The 25,860-nt window shown below is 41.4% G+C and overlaps 1 protein-coding gene across 1 annotated transcript; it reads right to left on the reverse strand.

Moving 5' to 3' along the window:
• Positions 1 to 1,929: 1,929 nt before the first annotated feature.
• LOC110930105 (protein NEN4) lies at positions 1,930 to 3,839 on the reverse strand. Its single transcript, XM_022173329.2, has 5 exons — positions 3,195 to 3,839; positions 3,020 to 3,083; positions 2,840 to 2,926; positions 2,333 to 2,566; positions 1,930 to 2,242 (listed from the first exon to the last, which is right to left on the reverse strand). The coding sequence occupies exons 1-5, from the start codon at positions 3,671 to 3,673 to the stop codon at positions 2,153 to 2,155; spliced, it is 954 nt and encodes a 317-aa protein (XP_022029021.1). The 5' UTR covers positions 3,674 to 3,839; the 3' UTR covers positions 1,930 to 2,152.
• Positions 3,840 to 25,860: the final 22,021 nt, after the last annotated feature.

A 25,860-nucleotide genomic window follows, 5' to 3' on the forward strand; every position in this document is an offset into this window, starting at 1 on the left:
TTCTTGCAAAAACCCAAAAAAAAAAAACACCCACAATACACCATTTGTTATATGCAAAATATAACACCATGTAACATTTGTTATAAAAAAATGAAACTTCATGTACCTTCTACTAATAAAACACTACATTATTGAACTCTTTTTTACCTACAAAATAAAACACTATGTACCTGCTACAATTAAAACACAAATGGGTAAACATAACTAAAAACACTATAGTATTCATATTAAAGATAAAAAAACGCTCATTATTAGGGCCGACTATTGGGCCAACCAACACGTGCCGTCGCCCGAGGCCCAAATTATCAAAGGGCTTGAAAGGATTTTATAAGCTTATATATATATATATATATATATATATATATATATATATATATATATATATATATATAGGGAGCCGCTAGAATGAAAACCACCCTGAGTTGTAAGAACCGCGAGAACTACACCCCACAGATGGGCGTTCACCATGATTTTTTTTACAACTAGATGTGTGTATTATAAACGCAGCCGTAAAAAAAAATTTTAAACGCCGCGGCCGGTGGGGTAGTTTTTTACACCACAAGTTTGGTGAAAAAAAAAGAAAAAAGAAAAAAAAATTAAAAACACCAAACTTGTGGTGTAAAAAACTACCCCCTCGGCCGCGGCGTTTAAAATTTTTTTTTACGGCTGTGTTTAAATACACACATCTAGTTGTAAAAAAAAAAATCATGGTGAACACCCACCCGTGGGGTGTAGTTCTCGCGGTTCTTACAACTCGAGGTGGTTCTCATTCTAGCAGCCCCCTATATATATATATAATATATATATATATAGAAAAAGTATATCGTACATTACGGCTTAACGTACGACAACGTGCGTGATTTGTTCTATAACATGCGTGATTAATGTTTTCAATATGCGTGATTATTGTGTTTCAACATGCGTGATTTTGGATTTTTGAGTTATAACGTGCGTGATTTTAAAATGAACGTGCGTAATTACCTGTCGTACGTGATGTACGTTAAGCCGTAATGTACGTTAACCTTCCTCTATACATATATATATATATATATATATATATATATATATATATATATAGTAAATTATATATATACTTAGTATATGCATCCGTTAATTATACATAAAAATGTTGTTGGTAGAGTGAAAAAAAAAACATCTCAATTAATGTAGAGTTCTTAAGTTTAAGTCTTGACTTTAACACCAAAATCTTTTTTTTTTTAAATTTATTTCTTTTTTATCACAATTTTGGGCCCAATTTTTTATACGCCCGGATCCTAATTTTTTTTAAGAGTTCTCGGGGACGGCTCTGCTCGTGATTACTGTGTAGTTTTTTTCTTAAACAAAATACATATAACAAAGTTATTGACGTTTAAAAAAGATGAGAGGAAGTAGCACGTTGGTTTCTAAATTTAAAATACACCGAAATTACATTTAAAACTCTATGTTATTAAATCAATCATTAAAAGTTAAACACAATTTAACAAAATACCACTAATCAATCTCATCACGTCAAATTACAATCTAATCTCATCAATCCAAATTACAATCTATAGTATAGTAATCAACCTATAGATTATAATTTGGCTTGATGAGATTGATTAGTGGTATACATCCATCCAAATTACAATCTAATGGTTTATAAGAGATCTTAGCAAATACAACAGTTGTATAGACTAACATATAAACATAATTGTTTGTGTTCAAAGTTACTAATAATTCCATTTTCCTCTTAACTTTTCCAACATATATTAATTTAGGTGTCAACTGTAACGTGTGACACGTTAGACACTTTTACTAATAGAAAGTTTGTTCGATAAGAAGGTGACCGGACCCGGACCCGGACCTTTGTAGTTCCACTGATAGATATATACCAGTGAAACATCATGTTTTCAGGTGTACAGAAAATGAACACATTATAACAACAAATAATTCAACAAAAGAATGTTAAATTTCTTTCATATAATGGCATATTTTACATAGATTGAATAGTTAATTTATATTTATATTTACAAATAAAATAATCAAAGAATTTCAGTGAATCCAAGAAACAAGCTAGGTGCCCTTATGCATGAATTTCTGTACACTTGCAACCTTCAACTCCAACGCTGAAGTTCGAGCAAAAATCCATTTCAAGTTCAAACTAAACCAGTTTTCATCTGAGAAGTGTATGGGAATGCTTGAGAAGACTATTCAATGGCGTCTTTCGCGCATTTTGCAATATGTTCTTCACCTTTTCTGTCATCTGTTTCGAGCAAGGAGCAACGAAAAGTAAGTACAGAAAAAGGGTGAATCTTGTTTTCTTGATGATCATAATAGTTACAGGTTACTGAACCTGTCCAAGACTTCCTGTTGGATAGGGGACGACTCGATGGCGATTAAGTACAGAAGGAGATTTCCTGTTTGCTTCTTCGGCACTCGGTTTGCTGACTTTGCTCCTACTTCTTGTTGTCATCATTGGTGTTGCCTGATCTTGATGACATCTTTTTTTCATTGGGCTTGATATGCTAGATTTCTGATCTTCATGCCATACTTTGTTCATTGTTGTCGGTACACTCGGTTCCTTAATCTAATGATCATCACATATTCTAATCAACATTGGTCCATGATATTATATTTAAGGGTGACGAAACCAGAACATTTTAGTTGGGGGTCATCATTAAGTTCTCTTCTTTACCCGTTACAAATAGAGATCCAACTTATAATTTTCTTAAAAAAACTCAAATTTTATATATAAAACTCCAACAATTTTTTGTGACCAGGGTTCAACGGACCCTCTTGACCTCCCTAGTTCCGTCCCTACGCATTATGTAACAAGTAGAAAATGGAATAAATTTCGTACCACTACATTGCTTCTGCTTCTAGTTGTGATGTTAGGCGATGAGTTGTGCTGCCATTGATCCTCAAGAACACCAGGAACCGCTGATTCCTTGATTTATTTTAGTGAAAAAAACATCAAACAACGTTAAAACGGACATTTTAAGACATAATTAAGTTAAATTCACTTGTTTTGGTATGTTACCAGAAACAACACGGTGGCACAATGCTTGAGAACTTCAAGATTCATTCGAACATCATCTAGACTCCTGTATGTTAACAAATTGTTCATCTTTATTAACCCTCATTTATATCATTTCTCTTCGATATCATATGAATATGATTATATGAACATGAACATGATAAAGATAATCTTGTACCTGTGTTTTTGTTCACCAAGTCCAAAATAAGCAGCCAATGAAGCCATCTTCATATTCCCAGCTCGTTTACCAAATTTCTCCGACAAAACTCCTAACGAATCGATCAACGCTACGGGCTCTGGAGCAGGCCGACCGATCTCCTTAAAAGCCTCTTTAATTCTAACACAATCAAACCTTCGGATATTATGTCCAGCCCATATCCTACCATTCAAAATCTTGAATATTTTATCAGCCACTTCTTCAAAAGATGGAGCGTTTAAAACCGTCCCTCGTGAGATCCCATGGCACCGCGCTGGATTCAACCCGACTGCTGATAAGTCACCCGGTCGAATCAACGTGCAATAACTCCCGAGCTCAACTAGCTTTCTTGGACAAACCACAATTGCTCCAAACTCCAACACCCAGAATTTTTGCCCAGGTTTGTTTGGTACGTTTGTTTCCAAATCAAAGAACACGATTTCGTTCGACATGTCTTGCATCAAATGAATCTAGATTGTGAGTTTGCTATATCACTATTGCTAGATATTGATATTGCATGAAAAGGATACATATGCATGCACACATATATATAGAGGGAGTACTCATATCATAATTCACAAAATGCAAATGGTTGATTGACTTGTAGTTCAAGTTAAACAATAGTTTGAAACAATGGAGGTTTTCAGAGATTAGGGTTAAGAAGAAGTCTTTCTGGGAAAGTAAAGCAATTCCAGGTGAGAAGAAAAAGAAAACCTCCAATGGTGATCTGTGTGTGTATGATGATGAGGGGGAATGTTACTTTGTTACGTCTGAATTTACAAAAGTAGCCCTCAATGGAAGCAAAGTGTATTCATGCAAGAAAGTGGTTAACTTTTGGTTTACGTAATTTTGAATCCTATTGGTTTATCCAAAAGACTGGCTCACGTTTGTTATGTTGCTTTCAAACATGTTTTAAGTTTTAACCATAAAGGAAAGGGTCAAACTAAAAATCGTCTAATTTGGAGAAAAATAAACTTACAAAAACACAACACGAGGATTTGCAAAGATGTAACATGTATATACAGATGAAAATCAATTTTTTAATAAATGTAAGAATAACGAACGGGATTCCCTGTGCGCCGACAGTCTGTGTGGTAGATATCCGGTTAGTATCTGTTTGATTTGTTAATGTACCAACACTTAATGTGACAATCGTAAGAAAAAACTCAAATGCCAAAAGATATTAATGAGTGCCTTAAGGGAGTGAGGGTGGTTACTAGTGATAGAATTCCATCACTCATAAGCATCCAATCAATTTCTGCCATGTCATCAGCCACTATTTTATCACTCACAAGCATTTTGTAGTGGCGGTGGTCATCACTAGTGATGGAATTCCATCACTCACAAATTTTTTTAATTTTTATTTTAAAATTAGAAATTAACAATAAAACACTAAAATTATAAATTTCATTAAAATTAAAACATACTAGTTCAATTTAACATACTAGAAATATTTTAGGCTACAATTAAAAAAAAAATACTAAAAAAACTCTACTCCTCGTCCGACTCATGAAACTCCAAACCTAAAGAATCTACTAGTTCGATTAAATCGTATCTCAACCGAAAGTGAGTTTCTTTATCACGCAATTCTTGTTGGATATTTTGTGGAACTTGAACTTGTGTAGGAGGATCCGGCACCCAATCCGGAGATATTGCACGTCCGTCTTCTTTGATTATCATATTGGGCAATATGATACATGCATATACTATACTATGCTATGTATGGCTTTCTTGTTCATTGCATGAACCGGTCGGTGTAGTATACTCCATCTACCCTTTAAAACACCAAAAGCCCTCTCAACATCTTTTCTTGTCGATTCTTGCAATTTTTTGAACACGATTTCTTTAGCCTCGACAGGAAATGAAGGCGCTTTCACAAAAACAGACCATGATGGGTAGATACCATCCACAAGAAAGAAGCCTCGTCTGTAATATCGTCCATTAACATAGAATGGAGAGAAGGGTGGTACCATCCGTTACGGTTTGAAACAACGGCGACGTGTGCAACACATTGATGTCGTTGTGTAAACCTAGAACACCGAAATATGAATGCCAAATCCATAAATCATTCGACGCCACCGCTTCTAGTATGATGGTTGGTCTTTTGATGTCACCCCTAACATACACCCCTCGCAACTCTCTTGGACAATTTTTCCACTCGATATGTGTACAATCGATGCTACCGAGCATCCCTGGAAAATGCCATCTAGCCTCATGTGCGGCGTAAATACGTGAGATGTCGTGGCTCGTCGGTTTACGTAAAAACTCTTTACCATACAACTTAATGACCGCGTTGCAAAAAAATTGCAGACATTCACGGGAAGTTCTGGACGCCATAGCTAGGTATTCATCATATTGATCGGGAGGGTTACCTGTCGCTAGTTGGCGAATGGCGGACGTGCATTTTTGTATCGCCGTGAAACTTGGTTTGCCCCTCGCATCGTAACCTTCTTGAAACCATTCCTCGCTTGCTTCGATGTCTCCAACAATCTTTAAAAATAATTCTTTTGGTAAATGAAACCAATCTCTAAACGTTTCGGCATTGTAGAGCGGATTCTCCACAAAATAATCGTTCATTAACACTTCGTTGGCACGTCTTCGATCACGGTCTACCATCTTCTTCTTTGGGCGGGACGAACTAGTATCAAGTTCGTTATACACCGACAAAATATTTTAGCGTCTCATTGCCGGAAGACGACTCGGTATCGCTATCGCTAGACATCGGAAACGTCGAATCTGTAGGAAACTCCATTTGAGAAAGATGTAGATTGTGTGAAATGTGTTTGTGTTTTGGTGTGGGTGAAATGGTTTAAAATGGAGAAGTATATATAAAAGGTTTAAAGGGTTTTTTTTTTTTTAATTAAGTTTACCGTTGAAAAACGGTCGAAAATGGAGCAACGTTCAAATTCATTCAATTGCTCAACGCGTGATATTATCAACGCGTTAAAAGTTCCACGCGTTATACATAGTGGTGGCGGCGGTGTGCTAATCTCCATCACGCATGATGGAGTGTCCATAACGGACCACCCCCACTAGCCTTGCGGCAAGTTATGTCTGGGATGTAAAAAAATATCAAAAATGAAATTTTTACAAAATACAAAATCAATCATACAAGTAAAATGTAATGTGGCGGGCTTTCAGTTTGTAGCCATTAGGTTAGTTAAAGTACCACTACAATACCAAGACTCGGTACCACGATTGAAAGAGATATGCCAATAAGGCGTTCAACATGTATTTTACATCGATTGATATCCATAAAAACAAATGTTGTTACAAGTACCAATGTTATTTGGATGGTCTTTATTCAGTACCTCAAGGTACCAATACGATATCGACGCTCACTATAGACTGCAATACTAAAAATATACTTTATTGCGAAAACGCCAAGAAAACGATAACGATGAATATCGTTATTGTTTTGATGATATTGTTTCGTCATGGTAAATAAACAAAATCTATTGTATTTGACCAATTCAATTTCGGATAAAACATTTATTGAAATGTAAATAAAAATTAGCATGTCGCAACGTATATGGAGTTTTATAACAAATTATATTACCAGAATAATGAAAAATGTAAACGACGGCACTTTACAAAAATACTTTAAAATACAAAGTTCAAATTATTTTTATAAGGAATATTGGGTTTAATCCCAACTATTCGTTGTTGGCTGCCAACAGTCACAACTTCAAAAATAAGCACCGACAGTTTCAACTATTAACATATTGGCCTCCAATGGACCCTAACTAACAGAACCCTAATGCCGTTAGTCTAAGGTCACCGGAAAACCGGTTTCGGCCAGAAAATGGTTCCAAAAGGTTCGATCAAATGTTACAAAGAGGTTTGAGATGTAAATGTTTAGTTTTCTGGCGAAAAAGTTGAGTTTTCCGGGAAAAAAAGAAGGTTTTTCGGCGACCTCAATTGTCACACCCCAACCGATGGCGGAATCATCGGGGCGCGGCACTGAGCGAAACAGATTGTCCAGAAGTTTCCATAACAACTATATTTACCGAATATTTAAAGCAACACGTCCCATACCATGTCATAAATGATAATACAATTATTACAGAAAAGATCTAGTCAATTGTTCTATTCCGACAACTCAGATTCTTATTACAGACAAATGTTTATTGTTGACCTAGGTCTTTCCTAGCCTCGATTTCACAGCAAAGTAAGCAAATAAGCATCCTAACCACCTGTCACATACGTTAAAGTAAAAGTCAATGACTGTGAAAATGAGGCATGTTAGTTATCGACATGAACCTATCGATACCAATGACTGCGGGTTGACTGCCCAAGGCAGTTCGCGATACATACTCACCACTATGAGCCATGTAACTAATTGTCCTTAACAACCCCTGAGTGAACAGGTGCTGAGTCCAAACTATAGTACTATCGTTGCTAAGGCAGGTAGACGACATTCCATGTGTAAACATAACAAACAAGCATTCATTAAGTCACGTATAACATGCGGTAACGGTTAGCGTTAAAAGTATTACGTAGTGTGTTTGATGTGATTTAGAATAAGTAACTTATGTAACACCCAAAAGTGCGTAAAGCAAAAAGGGATCGAGTATACTCACAGCGATTGATGGATTGAAGGGAGCGTTAGAGAGTAAGGTTAGCCTGATTAGAGTGATAGCATAACGATGAATGATGCACAAAACGATGCAAAGTATAAGTGGGTCGGACAGCAGTTCGATCGGATGGTAGTCCGATCGGACAGCTGGCCGTTCGAGTGACAGTCCGCTCGGATGGTCATCCGATCGGGTGACCTTTCAAGTGGATTGTTTATTCCTCTTGGAAGGATGTGTTTGTGTATGATGGCTTGACTTTTGAAGTTTTTGTTGTAGCATTTTGAAAACATCGAAGTATCTCTATCTTTCATGTCGGTCGATCGAACGGCTGTTCGATCGGACGATAACCCGATTAGTTGGACACCTTAGTGAGAACAAGTTCACCGCAGTTTGTCGTTCGATCGGTTAGTAGCTCGATCAGGCGACAATCCGTTGGTGTTGGACATGTTGAAAATTGTTTAAGTGTTGAAGTCTGGCCATTACATGGTTGAGTGGTAGTCCGATCGGATGGTAATCCGATCGGTCAGCCCTTCACTCAATGTTTATTCTTCAAGATTTTGAAAACAAAAGTTAAGGGTGGGGCCAAGGTGCAGATCGATCGGGTGACAACCCGTTCGGATGATAGTCCGATCGGATGGTAGTCCGATCGGACGGCATTCCGTCCTGGTCGTTCCGTTCATCTGACACTTGGTTGTTTTGATAGTTTGTCGTTTTATCGAGATGTGTTGATAACTTGATATCGTGCTAACCAACAGAACCCCATCCTATACCCTAGCGACCCGATTGAACAGGAACCACCCAAGTTCAGTCGGTCCACCAGTTCAAGACGGTTGTTCTTGGTTAACCCGGAATAAGTAATCTCGTGGATAGAATACGGATCTTGAACCAACTCATCAACAACAAGAGTAGAAGGTTAGAACAAGCGAGATTCTATCGGTTTTAGTGCATTGAGTGTAAAAGAGTTGAAAGAAAGTTGGAAAACCATCTTTCATCCCCTTTCACTGTGAATATGTTTAGATCTACGAAAGATCTTTGTTTGTTTATGTGGAAATCGGTTAGATCTAAGTTGTTCTTGGTGGATTGAGGCCAAAACATGAAGTTCTTAAGAACACCATGATGACGTCATCCTAGAACACCTTGAATCTTGATGATTTCACGGTTAAAAGTTAAGATTCAAAAGATAGAAAGGTGTAGAATCATGTGTAGATCAAAGATGTACAAGATTTAGGTTGAGATCTTACCGGAATTGAGAAAAATCGGAGAAAAAGCAAGGTTGAAGCGCTGGTCGGACGTCAGAGAGCAAAAGTGGAAAGTTTGATGTGTACATGGGGTATTTATAGGGTTACCCAAAGTGGAAAGGGGCTGGTCGATCGGGTGGCAGCCCGATCGAGTGGCTGGCCGATCGAGCGGCAGCTCGATCGATCGGCTGGTCGCCTGGTCGATCAGTCACTTAGTTCGAGTGTTTGGTGCGACGCGTTTTGCCGTTTTGATTGCGAGCGTTGCGATGCGATGATGTTTCTATTCAAATTACTTTTAATCCCAACTACTATATCTAACATACGATCATCCTATTTCACTTTCGTTTAGCTTTTGCGATTCGATTGCGATTGAGTTTCGATTTCGTTTCGATTGATCACCACAACATAACATAAATAAACATGCACAAGTAACACATAAGGCACACACACACGTAAAACAATATTCAGAACGCGTAATTCGAGTTGCGAGCGCAATTGCGATAAGCGATAAAGCGATCAAATATGCGATAATCATCGAATAAACCTCGATTATTAATGTGTACTCCACATAATACAACTAACGTTAAGCATAAACTAGACTAACCGGAAGTCAAAGAAGTCAAAACAGGAATTGAGTAAGGAATGACAGATCGCAATTAGCAATCTTGTCTCCTTTGACTTCAATCTTGACTTTGACTTTGACTTTCGAAACATGGGGAGTTACAGCTTCCCCTACTTAAGGGAATTTCGTCCCGAAATTAGGCTAAAGCCGTATCAAACAACTGCGGGTACTTCGCCTTCATGTCGCTTTCGAGTTCCCAAGTGAACTCTGCGCCTCATTTGCCTTCCCATCGGACTTTCACAATAGGAATGCGCGAGCGTCTGAGCTGCTTGGTCTGGCGATCCATGATCTCGACAGGCTTCTCCACGAAGTTTAGTTTTTCGTTTATTTGGAGGTCATCAAGAGATACAATTAAATCATGCTCAGCCAGGCACTTTCGGAGGTTCGAAACATGGAAAGTTGGGTGGACGTTACTCAGTTCCTCCGGTAGTTCGAGTCTGTAGGCGACTTTTCTGATCCTTTCCAGAATCTTAAAAGGTCCAACATATCGAGGCGCTAGTCTCCCTTTCTTGTCGAATCTGACCACACCCTTCCAAGGTGATATCTTTAGGAGTACGTAGTCGCCAACGTCAAATTTAAGGGGCCTGCGTCGTCTATCGACGTAACTTTTCTGACGACTCCGAGCTTTCAGCAGATTGTCTCGTATCTGGAGGATTTTGTCAGTCGTTTCTTGTAGTAGCTCAGGACCGGTTAATTGCGAGTGCCCGATCTCGTGCCATACAATAGGCGATCGACATCTTCTTCCGTATAAAGCCTCAAACGGTGCCATTTGAATGCTGGAATGATAACTGTTATTATACGAGAACTCGACTAACGGCAGGTAAGTGTCCCAATTACCACCGAAATCTATGACACATGAACGAAGCATGTCTTCAAGGGTACGAATCGTTCTTTCCGTCTGACCGTCAGTTTGAGGATGGAATGCGGTACTCAGATTAAGTGCAGTACCGAGAGCTGCTTGAAACGTTTCCCACAGTCTCGAGGTAAACCGAACGTCACGGTCAGAGATGATGTCGCGAGGCGTCCCATGATTACAAATGATCTCATCGGTGTAGATTCGGGCTAATCGTTCTACCTTGTAGTCTTCTCGTATTGGTAGAAAGTGAGCAGATTTGGTCAAACGGTCAACGACAACCCAGATGCTATCGTGACCTGCGGTTGTTCGTGGGAGTTCGGTTATGAAGTCCATAGCTATGCTTTCCCATTTCCACACAGGGATTGGGGATTGTTCGAGCAAGCCAGAGGGTCTTTGATGTTCTGCCTTGACTTTCGAGCAAGTTAGGCACTTTCCAACATAGAGAGCGATATCCCTCTTCAAGCCCGACCACCAGTACTTGTAGCGAAGGTCCTGGTACATTTTATCGACACCGGGATGAATAGAATACCGGGATTTGTGGGCTTCATCCATCAAAATCTGTCGCAAGTTGTTCCGCTTAGGGATCCAAATTCGGTCCAGATAGTGGAATATCCCATTTGACTTACTAACAAGGTGGGCTCCATCGTGGTGTATCGTTTCCTTCTTCAAAGTGCGCTCGTTAAAACAAGCATGTCGGGCTTCGCGAATGAGAGTCTCGAGATGATGCTGGGCTGGAATATTGAGAATGCTATGTAGATAACTCCGCCTGCTGAGAGCGTCGGCAACAACATTTGCTTTGCCTTGGTGGTAATGAATCTCACAGTTGTAATCGTTGAGAAGTTCTACCCATCGGCGTTGATGCATATTAAGTTCCTTCTGGTCAACGATATGCTGTAGGCTCCTATGATCGGTGAAGATCGTACACTTGGTACCATACAGGTAGTGTCACCAAATCTTTAATGCAAAAACAACTGCGCCTAGCTCGAGGTCATGAGTTGTATAGTTCTTCTCGTGGATCTTGAGTTGTCGAGACGCGTAGGCGATAACCTTGTCTCATTGCATAAGAACACAACCAAGACCAAGGTTCGAGGCATCGCAATAGACTATAAAGACGTCGTTTCCGTCGGTTAAAGTGAGGATAGGAGCATTGTAAAGCATATACTTGAGGGTTTGGAAGGCAGACTCCTGTTCGGTTCCCCAAACAAAGGATCTGTCTTTGTGCTTGAGGGCGGTAAGCGGCACAACGATTTTAGAGAATCCTTCGATAAATCGACGATAATAGCCCGCTAATCCGAGAAAAGAACGAACTTCAGACGGGTTCTTCGGCGTAACCCAACTCTTAACTGCTTCAATCTTTGCGGGATCGACATGAATACCTTGTCTATTGACAATGTGACCGAGGAATTGAACATCCTCTAGCCAAAATTCACACTTGGAGAACTTGGCATAGAGTCGATTCCCCCGGAGTAATTCGAGAACCAAATGTAGATGTTGCGCGTGTTTGGCTTCCGACTTAGAATAGATCAGGATATCATCGATGAACACGATGACGAAGCGGTCTAGAAATGGTTTACACACCCGATTCATCAGATCCATGAAAACCACGGGTGCGTTGGTTAAACCAAAAGGCATAACAACGAAATCATAGTGGCCGTAACGAGTGCGAAAAGCGGTCTTGGGTATATCCTCCTCTTGAATGCGTAGTTGGTGATAGCCTGAACGTAGATCGATCTTCGAGAAACATGTAGCACCTTGTAGCTGATCAAACAAATCATCAATTCGAGGCAGGGGATAGCGATTCTTGATTGTCAACTTATTCAATTCCCGATAGTCGATGCACATCCGAAACGACCCATCCTTCTTTTTGACGAAAAGGACTGGTGCGCCCCATGGAGAGGTGCTCGGGCGAATAAAGCCTTTATCAAGTAAGTCCTGGAGCTGACTCGAGACTTCGCGCATTTCGGACAGAGCGAGTCGGTAAGGAGCTTTAGCAACAGGGTTGGCTCCAGGAATGAGGTCGATACGAAAGTCGATATCACGACTTGGTGGTAGTCCAGGAAGATCATCAGGGAAAACCTGGGGAAATTCACGGACAACAGGAACATTTTCACTTCGGTCTTCCTTTTCTTTTCCTTCTCCGCTACTACAACGTTAGCCAAGAAAGCTCTGTATTCCTTGCAGAGATACTTGCTAGCTTGGACACATGACATGAGCTTGAGACCTTTCGAAGGAGTTTCACCGTATACACACAAAATATCACCGTTAGCGAGCGTGAATCGAATCATCTTATCAAAGCACACAACTTCAGCATGGTTTTCACGAAGAAAGTCCATGCCTTATATGATGTCAAAACTTCCGAGCTGCATCGGAATACGATCAATCGGAAAGGTGTGATTATTGAGTTCCAGAGTACAATCACGAAGAACAGAATTAACAGCGATGGTTCTTCCAGTGGCGACTTCGACATCGAATGCCGAGGAGAGATGAGAGCGCTTACGATTAAGGAGCTTTTCGAACTCAAACGACATGAAACAGTTATCGGCTCCAGTATCAAACAAACACGAAGCATAAACACCATTCACAAGAAACGTACCATTAACCACATTGTTGTCGGCTTGTGCTTGGCGCGCGTTGATGTTGAAAGTTCTGGCGCGGGCGGCTTGTTGCTGTTGTTGTTGAGGCTGTTGTTGCTGCTGTTGCTGAGGCTGCTGCTGCTGGGGCTCTTGTTTCACAACCCTGTTCGGGCACATGTTTGCAAAGTGGTTGGGATCACCACATGCGAAGCAGACTCTGGCATTGACCGCGGGTGCCTGAGCCGCTTGTTGGCCTTGTGGGGCTGGGAGCAGAGCTTGATGAGCAGTGGCTTGAGCTGGTAGTTGGCGGGGACAAGTACGACAGTTTGCAGTAAAGTGGCTGTACATATTGCAGTGTGCGCAAAAACGGCAGGCGAGACCCACCGGGTGACGATAAGAGCTTGTCGGGCAGGCATGTCGGGCAGGCATGGTGAGGGCTTTGCAGGCGGTGCATAGGTGATTGGAGCTGCAGCTGATCGGTGTTGTTGTTGTTGCTGAGCTGGTATCGCTTGGAGTGGAGCAACGGTAGTGCAGCACAGTTCTTGTTGCTGGAGCTGCTGTTGTTGTTCTTCCTCTTACGACGCGAGGACTTTGATGACTGAGATGCGGTGACGGTGGTGTCGGCAGTTGGTGCGGCGGTGGCTTGGTGCAGGTTCTTCGAAGCTTTATCTCAAAACTAACTTTTACTCGCTTGTCATTGATCTAAGCGGCAAGCAAGTAAGTTTCTTCGATCGTTGCTGGTTTTGAAGCTTGCACAAAATCTGCAACACAATCCGGCAGAGCGCGGATATACTTCTTGATCATCATGTCGGTCATCTTCACTTGATCGGGACAGATGATACTGAGCTGCTTAAAGCGAGCAGCCAGGGCAGCGTTTTCACCGTCTTTCTGCTTGATGTGCCAGAACTCGTCCTCCAGCTTTTGGCGCTCATGGGGAGGGCAGAACTCTTCAAGCATCACGTTCTTCAACTCGTCCCATGACAGACCATAGGCTGCATCATTTCCGCGCTTGTTCCTCTCGGCCGTCCACCAGTCTAGTGCGCGGGACTGGAAGACGCCGATCGCGTTCAGTGTGCGGAGATTATCAGGACATCCGCTCTGTCGCAGGGTGACTTCGACCGAGTCAAACCTTTGAAATAAAGCTGTAGGGCCTTCTTCGCCGGTGAACTCTTTCGGTCCGCATGCCTTGAATTGTTTGAAGCTGAAAGCAGCTTTGGGAGTATCCTTGGGAGCTTCGGTCCTGGATTCTTCGGACGATTTACTTATGTTCTCGTACAGTTCACTCACGATCTTAGGGACAGTCTTAGCCACTTGCTTAGCGATCATGGCAGCGAGGCGTTTGTTTCTCTGTTCTTGACGAGAAAGTCGTGGGTGACGGGGTCCAGATGACGACATTGTCTGCAACAGACATCGTCATAGGTCTTAGGCACAATATAGTCGAATCTCACCTCACAATCCTAATACTGCTAAGCTCAGGAACACGTAACACATAAACACATAGACACATAAACACGTATTCACATAGGCACAGAAGCACATAAGCACATAGGGCACAGGAAACACAAAGGGCACATAGAGCACAGAGGAGCAGTCAGAATACAGAAACCTATCATTCCAAGTTCGTAAGCGTTCGAGAATAGCGGTCGCGAATAATATAGCGAATAGTATAGTATAAGTGTATAACCTAGCATAAGGTCGTCCACAATTAGCGATTTGGTAGCGTTTTGAGATAAAGGTTGTTTTGGTCAAAAATTACCGAAGTAATTAAGTGATCAAATTAGTTAAGTGAGGTAGTGTGCTAGAAATATGTGTGAAAAATATTCAAGTTAAGTTATTTGCTAAAACAGTTTCGGGATACGGCTCAGGATATTGAGCTGTATCTATGATCAAACAATGAGCAATAAAGTAAAGTAAATGACACGAGATGTACGAGGAAAGCCCTTGACCAATCTAGATCGCCGGCATAAAACCTCGGGAGCTGACAATCGCAGCTGCCTAGTTCTTCTTATTGCTTTAAACTTCAGGATACAGTGCAGGATATAGATCAGATCGCTAAGTGTTACAATAAATTTTGTGAAAGTTGCGAGAGAGCAAGTGTTGAGTGTGTAGGGAGTGTGATTGTTGTTAGGGCTGGATTTTATAGGTGATCCTTACACATGATCCTAACCAGTGATCCTCGTTTCTTTGGCAGACAGTGATCCTCAGCAGAACTTCAGGATCAGGATCATGGGACATTATGGTGATCCTCGTACTAACGGCCACTTCCGCTTAATACAATATTATTTTGCAGGAACATCTAGCAGGATATGCTCTAAAGACCATGATCCAGGGACGCGTCTTCACAAATATGGCAAGAGCTAAATCAGAGATAGACGTTGCACAGGATATGGAAACATGGCTTGATTCATGGGCAGCAATTTAGGCTAGATTATCTTTATTTCTAAAGGGGTAATGAGCTGAATATTAGTTTAGCTACCTAAAATAGGTCACCTACACACGTATAAATACCACTCTTCCTCATTCGGAAGAACACACACGACATACGACACAACTCTCACACACTTAGACACCAAAAGCAATAGTGATCCTTGTACTCAGCTCATTATCACCCAAAGTTGTAATCATATTTTTATTATATTGAAGTTGGTGATCGGTAGTTGCCATCACCCGAGGTTTTTTATGCCGGAGATCATTCATTGATCAAGGGCTTTTTCCTCGTATAAATCATCGTGTCTTGCATCTTTATCACAAAAGTGATCCTTTACTTTCATAATTAACCAAGCATCATACCCCGTTTTCATAAAGTTTGGTTACATTATCCTTGTGTGATTTTTGACCAAAACAGTTTGGCGCCCACCGTGGGGCAATTGGTGCTTCATTCATAAGAAAATCTTTTGTTTGAAATCATTTCAGAGAGTTACATGGCTTCATCATTGAAGAACACGTCCACGGCGATGTCTGCGGTCACTTCATCACAGATCACCTTGCCTCCTCCACCGGCAGGATCTCAGAAAAATACTGAGAAGAGATCAACTCCCACTTCCTCTAAACCTCTATCTTCTTCTGCTATGAATTCTTCTATTCCCAGTACTAGTGATGTATTTGCTTTAATTTTGCAGATGAAGGATCGTATGCAGCGGCAAGATGAAACTAACGAAAGGATCCTCAGGGAAATTGGAGATCTCAAAAGACAAAAGAAAGCGGCAGAGGATCATTCTCCACTGATGCCCAAATCCTTGAGCTTTGATACTCCAATGATCACTTCCCAGCCATCAGGGATCCCGGACGTGCAAATTACAGGGGAGTCAAGAGGATCACATCTCAACTCGGCAGCGATGACTCAGACATCAGGCTCACATTTTCAGCCCGTAGGATCCTATCCTCAGTACATGGGATCCTTCAGGAATTCGGGAGCCTATCCGGAGACACAGCAGTTTCCAGGATCCTACTTTGTTCCAGGATCATCCCAGGTTCAAGGATCCTCCTTTGTTCCAGGATCATCCCAGGTTCAAGGATCCTCCTTTGTTCCAGGATCATCCCAGGTTCAAGGATCCTCCTTCGTTCCAGGATCATCCCAGATACCAGGATCCTTACAGATGCCAGGATCCCTAAAAAGTTTGCAAACAGGAAGTCTAGATGTCCATCAAGGGGACTTCATTCCAATGCAGACCATTGCTTCCACTGGTCCCTCCGTTGTTCCAGAATCCCAGCAATATGGATTCCCTAACTTGAACCCAATGGGAGGTAACACTTTAAATAATTATCCTACTACTAACCTTGGATTCATGCAGGATACAGGTACCAATCATGCTATGGCCAGGGAATTACAGAAACTAAAGGACATGATCTCAAGTGTTCCAGGAGTAGTCAAGCCTATCCCAGAGATTGCAGATGGAAGCCACAAGGTATCTCGCTTTGCACCACCAATTTGTGATGCAGAGGTACCCAAAAGGTTCCATATCCCTACCATGAAGTTGTATGATGGCACAACGGATCCGGAGGAGCATATAGCACAATACAGGGAGAGGATGGAGATCAATCCTATCCCAGAAAAATTGAAGGAAGCATGCCTATGTAAAGGATTTGGATCTACTCATACTGGATCAGCTCTTAAGTGGCTGCTAAGTCTTCCCCCTTACTCTATTACTTCATTTGCCAATTTAGTTAATTTATTCAATAACCAATTCTCTTGTAGTAGAAAATTTGAAAAATTAACTAGTGATTTGTACAGGATAACTCAAAATCATAACGAATCATTAAGGGATTATATAACTAAATTTAGTAAAGAATCCTTGGACATTCCCAACTTGGATATGGCTACGGCTGTTGAAGCCTTCAAAATGGGACTGCTTAAGGATTCATTATTCTATGATGATCTTGTTATGACACCATGCAGGAATTTAGATGAAGTAAGAACTCGAGCACTCAGGTTTATCCGGCTAGAGGACGACAAGAGGATCCAGGAAAGACAAGTAGGATCCTCAAAACAAGATAAGCAAGGATCCTCCTTCAAAAGCAACAAGTTCAAATCCTACCATAGAAACGAGAACAAGAATGTGCAGGCTGTTGACCAAGAAGAGGATGATGAAGAATATCCTCCAATCTCAGAATATTGTTTTTCCGTTGATAATCATGAACTGATCCTTGCAATGCAGAATCTAGGTGAAAAAGCCAGATGGCCCAGGAAGAATGATAAACCATCCGGGACTAAGGATAAGTCCAAATGGTGTGCATACCATGAGGATTTCGGGCATCTAACTGAAGATTGCATAGCCTTAAGAAAAGAAATTGGATACCTGCTAAGCAAGGGGCATCTAAAAGAGTTGTTGGGGAGAAAAAAGCAAAGGACCCAGGATCCTGAAAGGATCCCTGAAAAGGCTCCAGCACCTCCGGCAAACGCACAAGTGATTAACTTCATATCCGGAGGATCAGACATTTGTGGTACATCCTTTTCAGCGGCCAAAAGACATGCTAAAGAATCAAAAATGGATAATGGAGAAAGGCCTATTAGAACCTCAAGTGTCTCAGAAGGGAAGATGATAACATTTGATGAGGATGATCGCATTAACGTTCAGGATCCTCACCATGATAGTTTAGTTATCACTCTCTTTATCTCTAACCATTTTGTCCGCAGGATCCTTATTGACGGAGGGAGCTCTGTGAACATTATCCAGCTTGATGTCCTGAAGAAGATGGGAATCCCAGAATCAGACATCACACCAAGATCCTCCGTGCTTGTAGGATTCAGTGGGGAAACGAAGAAAACTCTGGGGGACATCAAACTCCCAATCTACGTGGAAGGATTACATAATTACCAAAAATTTTGTGTTATTGACTGTTTATCTTGTTGCAACGTTATCCTTGGCAGGCCCTGGATACATGACATGAAAGCAGTTCCATCTACCTACCATCAATGTGTGAAGCTCCCTAGCCCATGGGGAATAATCAAGATCGAAAGTGATCAGCAAGAGGCTAAGGATTGTTATACCTCATCCATGAAGCCAACATCGAAGCCAAGGGAGCAATAGCAATTACAGTATCCTCCGAGGAACGTCTTGGAGGCAAGAGAGCAGGATGTGGACGAAATCCTTCTGGATCCTAGTGATCCTGAGTCAAAGATCTATATCGGGTCAGGGATCCTTGGCAAGATGAAAGAAGATCTACTATCCTTCCTCAAAAGACGAAAATCCACCTTTGCTTGGAAACATGAAGACATGACAGGTATATCTAAGGATATTATTACTCACAAACTTGGCATTGACAGGTCTATCAAACCAATCCATCAAAAAAGGAGGAAGTTTGCACCAGAAAGGAATGCCATTATTCAAGAAGAAGTAGAGAGACTACTTCGAGCAGGTATGATCAGAGAGGTAAAGTATCCAAAATGGTTAGCCAATGTGGTTGTTGTCCAAAAGAAAAACGGAAAGTGGAGGGTATGTGTCGATTTCACTGATTTGAATAAGGCATGTCCCAAGGATCCTTTCCCATTACCCCACATTGACTCTATGGTGGATGCAACAGCGGGGCATGAACTGTTAACTTTTATGGATGCATCATCTGGATTCCAACAAATCCAGATGGAACCATCTGACCAAGAGGATACAGCCTTTATGACCCCAACCGGTTTATATTGTTATATTGCCATGCCTTTTGGACTAAGAAATGCAGGTGCAACATATCAAAGGCTGGTAAATATGATGTTCAAGGATCAAATTGGAAAAACTATGGAGGTGTACATAGATGATATGGTGGTCAAGTCAAAGAAAGCTGAGGATCACCTAAGGGACTTGGAAGAAGCATTTGATATCCTTGATAGTTACAACATGAAACTTAATCCTTCAAAATGCCATTTTGGTGTTAAGGCAGGAAAGTTCTTAGGGTACATGGTAACCCAGAGGGGCATTGAAGCAAGCCCGGAACAAATCAAAGCATTAATAAGTATCAAATCCCCTGCCAATGCCAAGGATGTTCAAAGACTGACAGGCAGGATAGCAGCTTTGAACAGATTCATATCGAAATCCTCAGAAAAATGCAGAGAATTTTACGATATCCTAAGGAAGAATAAGAAGTTCGAATGGACTGAGAAGCATGAGAATGCTTTACAAGCCCTAAAAGAGTATATGTCCTCAGCACCAGCATTAGCAAAACCGGAAAAAGGAGATGTGTTATCCTTATATCTAGCGGTATCCTCAACCGCTGTAAGTGCTGTCCTTGTTAAGGATCACGAAGGTACACAGTATCCTATCTACTATGTAAGTAAAAGTCTACTTGATGCCGAATCCAGGTACTCACACCTCGAAAAACTTATCCTTGCATTAATCATGGCATCGACTAAGTTAAGGCATTATTTTGAAACCCATACTATTGTTGTTAAAACTAATTTTCCAGTTAAGAATGTTCTCAGGAAACCGGACATGTCAGGGAGAATGGCTAAGTGGGCAGTGAAGCTTAGTGCCCATGATATAAGATACGAACCAAGAACAGCCATTAAATCCCAAGCGTTAGCTGACTTTGTGGCTGATTTCAGTAGTGATCTACAAAAGGAAGCAGAATTGGAGGTCCAGCAGCTGGATGAGACCAAGGATCCTTGGATCCTACACACTGACGGATCCTCAAATATCAAAGGCACAGGGCTAGGGATCCTACTAAAATCGCCACAGGGGGACATAATACCCCACTCCATAGCCTGTGAGTTCCAAGCGACTAACAATGAGGCTGAGTATGAAGCCCTAATCGCTGGCTTACAAATCGCTAAGGATATGGGGGTAAAGTATCTTAACGTATATGTAGATTCATTATTGATCACTAATCACTTTAACGGATCCTATGCTGTCAAAGGTGAAAAACTAACCAAATATTTAGAGATAGTCAAAAAATTGGCACTCTCTTTTGTTTCTTTCAGCTTGACACAGGTACCAAGGGAGGAGAACACAGGGGCTGATGCATTGGCCAACCTAGGATCATCCTTGAAGATTCCAGAAGATACAAGTATCCCTATCATCCATATCCTGGCTCCTGCTATTGAAAATCAGGTGGCCATGGAAATAGTAGAGGATACTGCAGTAATCCCTAGTGAAGAAGCTCAACCTTATTCAGGATCATGGATCCCACCAATAATGAAATACTTGCAAAACGGAGAGATTCCAATGGGAGAAAATCCTAGAGCTTTCAGGATCAAGGTATCTCAATTCACAATCTTGAATAATGTGCTATATAAACGATCCCTTGCAGGACCATATTTAAGATGTATTGAGGATCCTGAAATTGAAGAAGTGTTAAGGGACTTCCATGAAGGAGATTGTGGAAACCACACTGGGGGCAGGGCATTATTCTCAAGGATCCTTAGAACAGGATACTACTGGCCAACCATGAAAAGGGATGCTATAGAGTATGCTAAGAGGTGTGATCCTTGCCAAAGACATAGCAATATCCTTCACCAACCAGCTGAATTACTACACCCCATACCATCCTCTTGGCCATTCATGAGATGGGGGATGGATATAGTTGGCAAGCTCCCTAAAGCACCCGGTGGAAAAGTATTTATGCTTGCCATGACTGACTACTTCTCTAAATGGATAGAAGCTGAAGCCTTTGCTCAAGTCAGAGAAAAAGAAGTTATATCCTTTATCAAAAGAAATATTATAACTAGATTTGGCATTCCCTCTGAAATTGTATGTGATAATGGTTCCCAATTCATTGGAAGCAGAACCACTAACTTTTGTAACAGTTGGGGAATCAAGATGATCACATCAACACCAGTTCACCCACAAGCCAACGGTCAAGCAGAATCATCCAACAAGATCATCATCAACAATCTGAAGAAGAGGCTAGGATCCAAGGAAGGGAAATGGGCAGAAGAGTTACCTTATGTGCTATGGGCTGATAGGACAACTCCCAAGAATGCCACCGGTCAAACACCCTTCTCTTTAGTATTTGGGGCAGAAGCAGTGATCCCAACAGAGATGGTGATCCCAACTGCTAGAACAAGTGCTCGTGATCCTGAAGAAAATACTACAATCCTAACTCAGGATTTGGATACTATTAAGGAAAACAGGGATCTAGCTAGGATAAGGATGGCAAGCTACCAACAAAGGATGGCTGGTGCCTACAACAAGAATGTCAGGATAAGGAAGTTCCAAGTCGGAGATATGGTGTTAAGAAAAGCATTTCAAAATACTATCAATCCTGCTGACGGGAAGCTAGCACCAAAATGGGAAGGTCCCTACTTGATTGAAGCTGAAGCAGGAAAGGGGGCATACAGGTTGCTAACCATGGAGGGAAACTTGTTACCAAGAGCCTGGAATGCTGTTCACTTAAAGAAATATTTCATGTGAACATGATCCTTCCTGCATGTGATCCTTACATAGAAGTATCCTTGAAGGATCCCGGAGATATCGGTGATCCTTACTCTGGTAATATGCTTATCCTAAAACTATTGCATTTTCTTACTTTTTACCTAAGGATAAGGATCATGTATCCTTCATCCTCTACTCACAAACCATTTGAGTTATGATAGTTCAGGTATCTTCAGCAAATCGTCAAAGATCTCCAAAAAGCACCACAGATCCTTGGGTCCAACCCCAGTTATCCTTGGGATTATCCCCAGTTTCCGCCAGCAGCGCACGATGATCCTGGTATAGTTCACGTCTTTGGGACCAGTACCCACTTTCGGGGCTGACAACCTCATCGTACTGGCTATATTTAGGATCCTACGTATAATGGTGGACGCACCATACATCCGTTCCTAAGGTTTCTAACGTTTTCACGTTAGCTAAGGTTTTGACATTTTCATGTCACTAAGTTTGGATAGTTGCCAGAAAGGGCCATACTCCAGTTTACATACGATCCTTTGGGCTTGTCCCCAGTTATCCTATGGGCTTGTCCCCAGTGATCCTCTGGGATCATCCTCAGTTATCCTGTGGGCTTGTCCCCAGTGATCCTCTGGGATCATTCTCAGTTATCCTTTGGGCACGTCCCCAGTTACTAATTTATCTTTGACATTGGCTTAGTCCCAAGTTATATCTCACTTTTCAGGTTCTGGAAGTCTAAACATATAAGGGCCCTTAATCCTTACTAACGATCAAAGTCTTATCTATGATTATCTTGATTGAAGGATAGGATCCTAACGTGGATCCTCGGGTATGATCCTTCACTATTTTTGATTATACTCTTTATCCTAACCAACCCTTATACTTTGACAACCGAACCTATGATCCTTGAACTAAAACGCTTTGAGAATTTTCAATATGAGGATATTTGATCCAAAATCATATCCTAAGTTTATTAAACACTTTGTCAACTCTTGTTATTTTAACAAATATAGCAATTGAGAAATAAGAGGATTATTGAAGGATAACAACACAAGATAAGCCAGAAAAGTTAAGTTATATTATTAAACAAAAGGATCATTAACCCTTTCAAAAGATTGTCAAAATTGCCAACCCACATTTCTACCAGCAAAATGTGGCCCGTCCACATGGGTTGGCAAAGGGTGTCCATTGTCTATGCGGTCTTAGCATTATGCAGGAAAGTAAAAGCGGCAGGATCACAAAGGCTTCATCCCCCAAACAGAGGATCCCTCCACCTTTTGCAATCCTACCCATTGTTCAAAGGATCCAGGATCCTTAACCCTAAAAAACTATTGTTCAGAAATTACAAACCATAATTGTTCACAAACACCACTACCACAAAAAACCACTACCAATCCTAAAAAATTGGGCTCCGGCTATGTCTAGAAGTTTCCATCATTGCCCAATCATGCAGCCTACACCTTCGCTGCTTCATCACCACCAGCATCTCCACCTTCATCCTTCTCAGCATCACCACCCTCTAGCATGGGGATCTCCTCAGCCTCATCCTCATCCTCCAGGTCTGCAAGCCTTGCCTTCCAACCTTCAACATCCCACGAGCTTTTGTCAAAGGTAGGATCCTGAGCCTCCTCGGCCATCTGAAGTTGTATCTTATACATAGCAATTGCCGCGGAGACCTTAGCATCTTGGGTGATCTCCTGCTTCTCGTTATCCATATCAATCAACCTCTGAGCAGCCTCAGCCTTCATGACCCGGAGTTCCATCTCAAGATCTCCTATCTTGAGATCCTTAAGCACGCCCATTTGTTGAAGGTCAGCAATCTGGCTCTCTTGGTCCTCAACATGGCCAAGATAGGTCTCAATCTCGGCAAGTTTCTGCAACAGGAGAAGAAAAAGATAAGCATAAGATCATATGATCCTCAAGAAAAGCAGGATACGCTAGGCGGATAACCTACAGGGCCAGTGATCCTTACCTCATTCACATAGTCAAGGAATTGCTGACGGAGGAGGGGAAATCCTTGTAGATCTTCAGTGGTCTTCCTCTTTTTTCCCTTGCCCCGGATAGATGCTTTGGGAGCTGATGCTGAAGGACTGGCAGCAGGAGCCTTCTTCTTCTTTGAAGACGTGACATTGGCAAGATCACTTATCCCAAATATGGAGGTAGATTTAACAGACCTGGCAGATTTTCCAGCACCTACATAATTCAAAAACAAGATAAGTTCCCTTATTAAATTAAATACTTTTACATAAAATTTACTTTTTATGAGGATACTTACTTGACATTGTGGCAGATGCAGAGGATATCTCTTGAGAATCTTGGATAGTGATTTGGAAGCTTCTAACTTCAGGATCAAGCTTTTTAAAAGCTAACACTCTCTCTTTTGCAGCAGGGGTTAATTTCAGACGAGCAATGGAAATAGCTGCATAAAAGACAAAGGAAAAAAGACATCAGCGATCCTCATCATATGAGACAGGACTGATAGTGATCCTTCGAGGATCCTCTACCCTACCATGAGTGGACCATTCCTTGGGCAAATCCTTCCCATCCGGGATTGAATCCCTCTTAACAAAGAAAAACCGACGTTTCCAGTTGGTATCATTCTTAGTAACTTTGAAGATTGGGTGATCCTCCCCAGCTTTCCGTTTCAACAAATATCGGTGAGAACCGAAGGTGGTGAGATCGTAAAACTCAGCTAACTCCGCCATCCCCAGATCAATCCCTTCCTGCTCGATGATCCTCTCAAAGGTATAAAGAACCCTCCAGATCATCGGCATAGCTTGGATGTAAGAGATGCCGGTTAAGGAAAAGAAAGACTGGGTAAAGTCTGGAAAAGGATACGAGTACCCTATAGCAAACGGGGTAGCAGGAAAAGCCACCCAGACATCCGAGATATAGTCGCTCAAAGCAGTAGGATCAAAGGATTTAAAAACGGCATTCGCCGGAAAGCAGTGACGAATTTTGTCTACGTGGGCATCACTAAAGCAACACCTCTCCGTAGGAGAATCCTTGATAATCCCCTGGCTTTTTAAGGGACTATCCTTCTTGGAATCCTTGTGTGGAGAATTCCGGAGCAACATGTTTTGTGACGGAATAGAAACAGAGACGGAGTAGAAAAAACAGAGCAAAGAAAAGGAAGAAGGGAAAGAGAGAAGAAGAGGATACCTGAACAACCTTCGGTGCAGAATATAAGGGGAGTGTATCTCGAATTTAAATACAAACTGATCCTCACCCTATCTCCTATTTATAATCATGATCTGCAGGATTGTCACATCTCTGACGTAATGATCACAACGGCTAGTCCGAGCATAACGGCTAGTTTCTTGGAGTCGCCCGTTAGAGATAAGATCGAAACAAAATATAACTCGTCTATTTACAATTAACTCCTTATATTTTGGGGGCAATTGTTAGGGCTGGATTTTATAGGTGATCCTTACACATGATCCTAACCAGTGATCCTCGTTTCTTTGGCAGACAGTGATCCTCAGCAGAACTTCAGGATCAGGATCATGGGACATTATGGTGATCCTCGTACTAACGGCCACTTCCGCTTAATACAATATTATTTTGCAGGAACATCTAGCAGGATATGCTCTAAAGACCATGATCCAGGGACGCGTCTTCACAAATATGGCAAGAGCTAAATCAGAGATAGACGTTGCACAGGATATGGAAACATGGCTTGATTCATGGGCAGCAATTTAGGCTAGATTATCTTTATTTCTAAAGGGGTAATGAGCTGAATATTAGTTTAGCTACCTAAAATAGGTCACCTACACACGTATAAATACCACTCTTCCTCATTCGGAAGAACACACACGACATACGACACAACTCTCACACACTTAGACACCAAAAGCAATAGTGATCCTTGTACTCAGCTCATTATCACCCAAAGTTGTAATCATATTTTTATTATATTGAAGTTGGTGATCGGTAGTTGCCATCACCCGAGGTTTTTTATGCCGGAGATCA

Source organism: Helianthus annuus, chromosome 3, assembly GCF_002127325.2.
Source record: "Helianthus annuus cultivar XRQ/B chromosome 3, HanXRQr2.0-SUNRISE, whole genome shotgun sequence".
In the NCBI taxonomy this organism is placed as follows: Eukaryota; Viridiplantae; Streptophyta; class Magnoliopsida; order Asterales; family Asteraceae; genus Helianthus; species Helianthus annuus.